Raw genomic sequence first — 9,637 nt, forward strand, 5'->3', positions numbered from 1 at the left:
GTATGCCTTGACTAGCTGCCATGGACTGTTAGTTTTTAGTCGTCAAAAGAGTTTCTGGGCAGTTGCTAGACGAAGCTATGCGCTCTCTCTTTCTCTCACAAAATCTTATCTTTAACCATCTTCTTTCCAGGTTCGGGTGTTTCCTCCAATGTTCTTTCCTCCTTCCTTTCCCTTGGGAAAAGAAGATGAACTCTATGTGTGTGTGAGACTAAGAATGAGAGTAGACGTCTTTTAGCAGTCCTCCGGTTTTCTCACCCACTGCAGTCGCCGGCAATAGATGCACGCCGACCACCAGTCCTCGTTCTTATCTAGTCCGAGGAACTCTGGCGTTCAAGTAGTGTGAAGCTTGTATCTGACTTCAGGTAAGACAGAGAGAAGCCGTGAATAACGTTGTTTTTGTGGTATATTGCAAAATGAACCGAATATAAACGAAGGATAAAATAGTAAATTAATGATGTCTGTTAGTCAAGTTACCAATATCTCACCCATACGGTGAGTTTCGGACGTTTTGAAAAATTATGTTGAGTTTAAGAAAATTCATAAAAAGTGAAGGTGAGTTTCAATTTCAAACTTAGGTTGGTCTTTCCCCACGGGTGACTGTAAGGCGTTACACAGTGGATCCATTCTCATGATAATACCAGCTATGGCCTTCACAAATTGCTGGGAGTCAGATTCAAATAAATTACTAGAGTAAGGAGGGAATTGACAGGTTACCAGAATCAGGGATGACGGAACTGCAACTAGATCTCCCTAGTCCCCAATCTGATACATGGTTCGGCACGTTGTGATTGCCTTGGTTTTGGGGACAATAAGATTCAGTTTAGGAGTATAAATACAAATTGTAGAGTATACAAATTTGTGATTGCTTTGTGATTACTTTGTGATTTTATTTTAATATTTTATATTATTTTTTATGTATTTGTACTCTTTTAAACTGAGTTTAAGGGGGGTGTTCTTTTTTGGATTTTAAAAGGGGGGAAATTGGTCAATGTGATTTTGATTTAAAAATTCATATTTTTTTTTAGATTTATATGTGAATTAGAGAAAATTTATTTTCCTATCCATTTCCTAAGTGTAAAATGATCATTGCCTTATTTACATGAAAATTAAAAAAATATAAATAATGCACTTGCCCAAATAAATCTTTCTTAAGAAACACTTACCTTAGTTCATAAGGTGGGACTGCCCTTACACGTAGGCCCGGGTAAAAGCAAACATGGGTCTTTCACGACTTCACCTTTGTTTGCACTGCCCTTACACCTAGTTTTTTGCATCCATTTATTTATAATTATGACAAAAAATATTATATTTTTAATCTACTTTCTCATTTATAATCATTAGTGATTATCAAAAAAAAAAACCTCATTAACAGTGCAAATTTTGCATCTCAAAAATTGATGACACTACTTTCCACTTATGCTCAATTCTCTCTTGTATTGGGACTACATCTAGCTTCTTTTCTTGTTTTTCACGAAGAAACAAAACAAATTATCCAAAAAAAAAAAGAAAAAATAAACAAACAAGACGGTCAAATTTGAAACAAAAGTGTATTAGAATTTACACTCAAGCAAGCTTCAGCCAATTTGTACTCCATGCATTTACACTAATGCAAATGCAGAGTCTTCGAACAAATGGCTACATGCTGTGGAGCGGTGCATGATTGATGTGTATGTTCAATTGAAAACCTGGATAATTGCCTAATCGACTCAATAGCAATTACAGGTAACCCTGCACGACATGGATAAACGAACTCTGTAGTAGTAGGTTCATCAGAAAAAAAAAAAAAACCATGTTGTGTAGTTGGTGTAGTAGAAGGGTTATTGGTCGGTTTCCACTTCAGACTGTGAACCTCCTGTCCATGAAAATTCTACCCATATCTACCCACAACATATTACCCCGTTTAACTCAAACCACTCTTATATCATATGCACGTTACCTGGGACAGCTCAATTTCAAGTAGCTGGACGAAACGATGAGTTAATAGTCCTGCTCTTCTGAGTTAATTAACAAATTATATTTCTATTTCTTACTTGGTTTTTTAATATAAAATTACAATTTAACTTTTTAACACCCCATGTCGGTTCCTGTTTATTTTCCCTCTTTTCCTTCTCTCACCTAACGCAGATAAGATGATCGCCGCTGCTGGTTAGAACCAATCACAGCCATGGTTTAACTGACCCCAATCTCAAAGATGAGTACAACCAAATTTACTCGCTCAGGATTCACTTTCTCGAATTAGTTAAAAACGCTAGAAGAAGGGTTTGAACCTTCGACCTTGTGGTTAATGGCCACGCGCTCTAACAAACTGAGCTACTCCAGCGGATATTTTAATTTTGTAAATTAAGTACCATACCTTAGGATATAATGAACGAATTGCCCCGATCTACTCACCACAAAATATATATATTTTTTTCAATACGTTCCAACAATATCTTACCACAGACCATATTGAAAAAAATATTTTATTATGTGCAGATGGCAGCTCTCATTTTCATCACCACGTTTGGAATTATTGGTTTTTGCCTGGAGTTCACATCTGCTACGACCGTGGTTGACTTGTAATCCCCAATGAAACATGAACTGTATCCGCGTGTTCATTGAGGGTCGCAGCGGATGTGCGTATTGTATGTCTCTTGGAGTAGTTGCAGAGAGTAATAAGTAGATTTTTCTGGCCGCCTCAGATCACACCTCACACGAGTGGTCCAGTGCATCTACTGACGCCCCCGCCGCCCCCCCGCCCCCCCATCTCAGCAGAACGTGACTACGTGAGCTAAGCCCATATGTTGGACAAGAGGGGAAAAAACAACAATTTGTCCAACGGACTACAGTACTTGAGTTGGAAAAACAAAACAGCAAAAGAGAGAAAATGAGAAGGAATTGAATGATTGGTTCGTTGAGAGGATCCCGATTGAGTTCGACACTTGTAAAATGCTGTCATGGTGGCCCACAGGTTCCCAAACTAAACGTCATCACCACTTGCGAGTTGGGATTTCTGGAAATTTGGCAACCATCTTCAATTATATATAGAAAAATTAAAATACAGCAAACTCCAATTGCTGACTAACTGAGAGAAGTCATGCATGCAAAAACAAAAACAAGAATCCAGGTGACTGATCATTATGAGCTCAGCAATCCCTTCAATCTTCATAATCAACAATGAATCAATTTGCTGTTTTCGGATTTAAGGCCGCAACCCTATCTTCAGCTCAGCCCATCCGATTCTGATCCTCTGGGCTCACTCACTATTTGGAGATCGGGCCGACAGCTGTTGTTGTGTTCTGATTCCATGAAAGTTGGCGTTCCAACTGGGAAAGATGTCTCAAATGCCCAAGGGGTGTACCATACGTCAAGGAGCAGATAGGTGAAGTAATTAAAATTGTACAAAAGGAAAAGTTACACGATAGAAAAGCAAGCTAAGAGAAATGCTCTCAGACGATGCAACAGCGAGAGAGAGTCTCGATTCTAGTCTCTAGTCTCTAGAGAGTGCAGAAGTAGGCAAATTGGTGGGTGTATCCGTACTTGTCCGATTAATTCAAAAAACAAGTCACATCATCCCCAAAACCAAAAGTAGTTCTGGACAGATTCACTCAACAAATGATCTATTAATGTTTGTCGGGAAAAAGATCCAACATTTGTCCACCACCACCACCACCGAGGTTGAGATGAGGTGAATGGCTCATCCGTCGTCCCTTCTTCTGAATTCTGATTCCGGAGGCAGTGGTTGATTTAATCGGACGTTGACTTCTACGGATGCAATGTATTGCTGAATCGGTTCTCTGTTTTTAAATTCCTCTTTAGACTATTCGAATGCACTGTGTTTATTACTATTTATACATATACAGCATGATTGTTTTATTTAATCAATATATTTAAAGTTAAAACAAACCCACTTTGAATTAACTGAGGCAAGTGCCCCAAACAAGGAAATTTTAAAATTCGATCTTCTTGTTCACGGCAGAAGTCGGAACTCAGAAGAAAGGAATCGAGTGATACATCTCATCCCTTCTACAAAAATAAAAAAAACAAGGAAGAAAAATCTCATCATTGATCTTTTCGCCACTGGAGTTTTATGGGTATAAAGTTACAAACTGTGAGTCCCAAATCCCAATAGAATGATCAACACCCCGGAAAAGCGGCAAAAGTAGATTCTCACTGCCATCTGCCATTTATAAAGCATTTCTCTTAAAAAAAACACTAAATCGTAGAAAAAAATGGGGATCTTCCTGCCGTCGGTCAAGCTCAAGCAAGCATCTACACCTTACCGTCTAAAGAAGCTTCTTGTCCTCCTCTCACTGTCTCGGCCAACGAAGTAACGAACGCAAAAACAGACGACAGAGAGAGGAAAAAAGGAAAACCAGAAACGTCAACGAAGAACAGCCATGAAGGTGAAATTTCGTTATGTAGACCTCTTGTTTTTTGTGTTTTTGGCTCTATCTTCCACAATTATCCCATCAAATTCAAGTGGGATAATACCCAGAAGTCAAATTTTGAGCACCAATGATGGTCACAGAAGGATTCTACACCAGCCCTTGTTTCCGGTTGACTCCACTCCACCGGCCGCAGAGCCACCGCCCGCTCCATCCGGAAGCTCGGTTTTTCCAAACCCAGACCAGCCCTTCTTCCCAGAGGTACCCACTGGACCAATCCCAGATCAGACCCAGGCCACCACTCCGTCTCCTCCAGCCAACAATGCCTCCACCCCTGTTACAACTCCAGCAGCACAGCAAGCCAGTCCAACCAAGATGGTTGCCGTTGGAATTTCCGTCGGGATTGTCACATTGGGCATGCTCTCCGCATTGGCGTTCTTCCTTTACAGACAGTGCGGGAAACACACAATTGAATCTCAGAAGCTCGTTGGAGGGAATTCCCAACGGTTTCTACAGGAATCAGGAGTTCCTTCCTCGGACTTTCTCTACCTGGGGACCATGGAACCTTCGAATAGGAGAGGAAGCAGCCGATCCAATATAGCAATCGCTTCCCCTTATCACAAGCTAAGCTCGGTCAGTCGGTCGGAGCTGCACCGTCCGAGCCCCGAGCTTCAGCCTCTGCCGCCGTTGCCTAGGGCTCCACAGAGAAGTTCGTCCCCTACTGCTATGTGGCCTGATGAGGAGTCGTTCTACACTCCCCAGGGCTCATCTGTTGGGAATAGTGGAAGTCCCTGCACATCTGTTACACGTCAAACTCTTCCCACAGCCACCACTCTGGCCACAATTGCCAAAGGCATCATGAGTAGTGCCACTAGTTCCACATCTCTTTCTTGGAGGTCTTCTCCAAAATCACGTTTTTCAATGTCCCCTCCTGATGACAAACATGTCTGTGTATCAAGGTCACCAGTAGCAGCAGCAGCAGCACAACCACCACCACCACCACCTCCTCCTCCACTACCGCCTAAAAGCCGTCAACTGTACCAAGTCCAAAATGGTCAACCTAGAACACCCTCACCTCCCAAGAGGAGGGCAAAATTTCCATCCCCACCTTCACCACCGAATTCGGTGCTTCCTCACTCAATAAACGATCCACCCCCCAAGTCGTCTGAAATCCCTCCTCCTCCCCCACCACCCCCACCACCCGCAGTACTTGGAAAGGAAAGACCTACAGAAACAAAGATCCCGCCGAAGCCCGTCCAAGCATTACCGAGGCCTCAATCTGAGATGCCAATTTTAAATGCTGCTACTGGGACCAAGATACCAGTATCGAATGCGGAAATTAATCAAGGTGGCAATTCTTCAAAGCATCTCGATTCAGGAGATGATTTAGATGGAGCAAAGCCCAGGTTGAAGCCGTTGCATTGGGACAAAGTACGAGCAACTTCAGATCGAGCCATGGTGTGGGACCGGCTAAACTCAAGTTCGTTTCAGTAAGTAGAATGTTAAGAATTTCTGACTCGGTCCTGTTCCCCTGCTACACAGTCTTCAATCTTGAATACCATGTTACTTATTTGCAGATTGAACGAAGACATGATAGAGACTCTTTTTGGCTGCAATTCAACAAACGTGGTTCAGAAAGAAGCAAATAGAAGAACTGTTCTCCCTCGTATTGAACAGGAGAACAGGATTTTGGACCCCAAAAAGTCACAGAACATAGCTATACTTTTGAGAGCATTGAATGTAACAAGGGATGAGGTAACCGAAGCACTTTTAGATGGTAAGTTTTCTGGTTCTCTTCTGTGTCTGTTCGGTGATACAGTTCTGACGATTGTGTCTTACAATCACCTGTAGAAGGAACACAGGGATGTATGATTATTTTCTGTTTTATTTACCATAGAAGTAGGCATCCACTCTTCTGAATACATAGCCCCAACGTCTCCTATGTTCCATTTACAAGAAGTAGTGTCTAAGACCCGGGTCAAGGTTATACAAATTGTACCAATGCCCATACTAGGAACTTGTAAAACCAGATGCAACTTATGGGTCGGGAAAGCACACAAGATTGTCAATCACAACTTATACTGGAGTTGTTTAAGATGATGGTCATGGTGCATTCAAATTCAGAATGACTAGCTTAAGTTGTCTAGATTGATACCCCAGTTAGCATAAATACGAGAATCCAACTGAATCAATCACAACCATATTTGTGCTATAGCATTCCTAGGGTTCTAGCTAATATAAACTACTTGCAGTTGGGGAACATAGAGTTTAGGAAGAAGCTGGTAAGTTATTCACCATAAACAACTGACAATGGAGTAATCTGAAATAACAATTTCTTCAATTCAGCTTGTTTTCTTATAATCACTTTTCTTCTCTGTTAAGTGTCAGCAGTAAAAATATGTGCTGTGGACTAAAAGAATCAAGCCTTAATTGGCATAACCAAGCACCATATTTTGTAGTCTATACAAAACCCCAATATTGCTGATGTCCACTCGTTCCACTCCACTTAATTAAGCTGGCATTACCAATACATTCAAAATGTAAATTGCATAAAGAGATATTATTAATGCTTTTCTTGTTACTTCGTCTTTACAGACTATTATATATCCAGCTTCTTGTCATTTTGCAATGCATATAACATATGTTCTTGTGAAACAGGTAATCCTGACGGTTTGGGTGTTGAACTTTTAGAAACTCTGGTGAAAATGGCCCCAACCAAGGAAGAAGAACTAAAATTGAAAAACCATAATGGTGACATGTCAAAACTAGGTTCTGCAGAGAGATTTCTCAAAGCAGTGCTAGATATACCTTTTGCCTTTAAAAGAATTGAAGCAATGTTATACAGGGCCAATTTTGATACAGAAGTGAAGTACCTGAGAAAGTCTTTTGAAACCTTGGAGGTATTGTATGTGAAAACCCCTAAATTATTTGTGCTAGGTAGAAATCTGAATAGCAATTTTCATGTGTGAAATGAATCTCATCATCCATGACACTTGGCAGGCAGCATGTGAAGACTTGAAGAACAGCCGGCTATTCCTCAAACTCCTGGAAGCTGTTCTCAGAACAGGGAACCGGATGAATGTTGGCACCAACCGTGGTGATGCTAGAGCTTTTAAGCTGGAAACACTCCTAAAACTAGTAGATGTAAAAGGTGTTGATGGGAAGACAACATTGCTCCACTTTGTAGTGCAAGAGATTATCAGGTCTGAAGGCACGCATTCTGATCCTGCACCGGAGAATCTTCCTAATAAACTGGACCAGAAAGCAAAGGAGGAGGATTTCAGGAAGCAAGATTTAAATGTTGTGGCCGGACTAAGCAGAGAGCTTGAAAGTGTCAAAAAGGCAGCAGGGATGGACTCAGATGTATTAAGCAGTTACTTGTCAAAACTTGAGATGGGGCTTGAGAAAGTCAGGTCGGTTTTGCAATATGAGAAATCAAATAAACAGGGGAACTTCTTTGAAGCAATGAAATTATTTCTTAAGGATGCTGAAGAGGAGATCCTTAGAGTCAAGGGTGATGAAAGGAAGGCTCTAGGGCTTGTGAAAGAGGTCACAGAATATTTTCATGGAGATGCAGCAAGGGAGGAAGCCCATCCTTTCAGAATTTTTGTGATCGTAAGAGATTTCTTATTGGTTTTGGACCAGGTATGCAGAGAAGTGGGAAAGATACAGCAGAGAGCAAAGGTGGGTTCAGCTAGAACATTTCGGATATCTGCTAGTGCTTCACTACCGGTTCTTAACAGGTATAGTACAAGACAAAGTGGAAGCTCAGATGAAGATAGCTTGTCACCATAGTACCAAGTGAAGATAATGCGTTCAGAAGCCAACAACTTATGCAATGCCCCTATAGGTAGGTCAACATCAATTTTCATAATTCCATTGGGTGGTACTGATCAAAGAAATGAGCAGCTCTGGATGGTAACTTCCATTATCTAACAAGTCCATCCATCCAAAGGACAGACAATTTTGAACTCATAGGTTTTGCTTCTAGAAGGAGAAACCCAACCAAAATGCAGGAAAAATACAGAAGCCTAATCCAGAATCCCAAATAGGACTTTGAACATAAAATAAACACGGCAAGAACGTTTTTGAGACGTATAAAAAACAGATGGGCAAGCATGGATTCTACAATAACAGATTTAAAAGAATTAAATATACTCCCATGAGGACCATAGACTTTCTTTCATCTAACTCATTGTTCAAGAAAATGAGATATTTCCATGTTCTTTGAATCCTGGGTCACCTATTTTTTTGTTCGAGATATAGTTTCTGAAATTAATTCGTTATGATTAGCTGATAGGTTAACTACTTTTATGCTGGGGCACATACATATTACGAGTTATATGGATGTAATGGGAGACTGATTTTCTTTCATTCTTCCTGTTTTTTTTTTTTTTTTTTTGTGCATAATGTTGAGGCAATGAATCTTTATTCAACTAGACAAGTGATAATTATTTTAAGGTACCGACTGTACCTATTCTGTTTTCTGTTCTTTTTTTTTGTTAACATTTTTTTTCCTTTTCTTTTCTCCGTCTGCCATTGCACCAAAAAGAAGACGACAATCCAGTAGGAAAGCTCCTTATATGGAGCTTCTATTTTCCTTTGACACCTGATACATGCATTATTTTGGGAAGTCGTTTGATTTAACGCATGATGGTTAATAGAGTGTGAACCTCTCAGAGGAAAACAAAAAGGAAAATCCCGACACCAAAAATGAAGTGAAACCAGTCGCAGTAGTTATCCATTTATCTTCACCATCGTTCTTCTGCGGCCATGCCTTGCTCATTCACCGGGAAGCAAGCGACTAATGCATCGTCAACAAAGGAACATGGGTTAAAGAGAGAAAGGAGATAGCTATGTATATTGTTTCTCAAAATGTCCACAATATAGGCCATTCAACATCCATTCTGGTCAGGGGTTTGGTTACCGTTTGACCCAAACGGCCGGTCCGTTCTGACAAATTTAAAAAATTAAAAAAGGTCAAAACCATTTGAACGATTAATTAGCTGGTTCAATAATTTGCTGACCAAAATTAACGATTTAAAAAAAAAACGGAACCGATCAAATGACCGGTTTTCGATTTTGAAAACCATGATCTCCCCATAGTTTAGCTTGTAGTTGGCACAAATTGCTGCCATCTATAACCTGGCTCGTGACTAGCTGAGCTTTAATACGTGCATTTATTATTATTGCTTAATAATTAAAAAAAAGACAAACTGGACAGTATACAATAAGGATTTGATTATATATATATATATATATATATATAT

At 40.3% G+C, this 9,637-nt stretch overlaps 1 protein-coding gene and 1 non-coding gene across 2 annotated transcripts; one reads left to right on the top strand and one right to left on the bottom strand.

Moving 5' to 3' along the window:
• Positions 1-2,246: 2,246 nt before the first annotated feature.
• Positions 2,247-2,320, bottom strand: TRNAN-AUU (transfer RNA asparagine (anticodon AUU)). Its single transcript has one exon. It is a non-coding gene; the product is annotated as a tRNA-Asn (tRNA).
• A 1,453-nt stretch (positions 2,321-3,773) lies between these two features.
• On the top strand, positions 3,774-8,823 carry FH6 (formin homolog 6). Its single transcript, XM_088942314.1, has 4 exons — positions 3,774-5,857; positions 5,945-6,144; positions 7,026-7,267; positions 7,368-8,823. The coding sequence occupies exons 1-4, from the start codon at positions 4,380-4,382 to the stop codon at positions 8,160-8,162; spliced, it is 2,715 nt and encodes a 904-aa protein (XP_088798440.1). The 5' UTR covers positions 3,774-4,379; the 3' UTR covers positions 8,163-8,823.
• Positions 8,824-9,637: the final 814 nt, after the last annotated feature.

The sequence above is a fragment of the Nelumbo lutea genome, chromosome 1 (genome assembly GCF_056320005.1).
Source record: "Nelumbo lutea isolate HS-2025 chromosome 1, American lotus-T2T, whole genome shotgun sequence".
Classification (NCBI taxonomy): Eukaryota; Viridiplantae; Streptophyta; class Magnoliopsida; order Proteales; family Nelumbonaceae; genus Nelumbo; species Nelumbo lutea.

Bases quoted from the DNA above. Each gene is read 5' to 3' on its own strand.
- FH6 (XM_088942314.1), top strand. From the start codon at position 4,380: ATGAAGGTGAAATTTCGTTATGTAGACCTCTTGTTTTTTGTGTTTTTG. The intron at 5,858-5,944 runs GTAAGTAGAATG...ACTTATTTGCAG, and splicing joins CTAAACTCAAGTTCGTTTCA to ATTGAACGAAGACATGATAG. The intron at 6,145-7,025 runs GTAAGTTTTCTG...CTTGTGAAACAG, and splicing joins AACCGAAGCACTTTTAGATG to GTAATCCTGACGGTTTGGGT.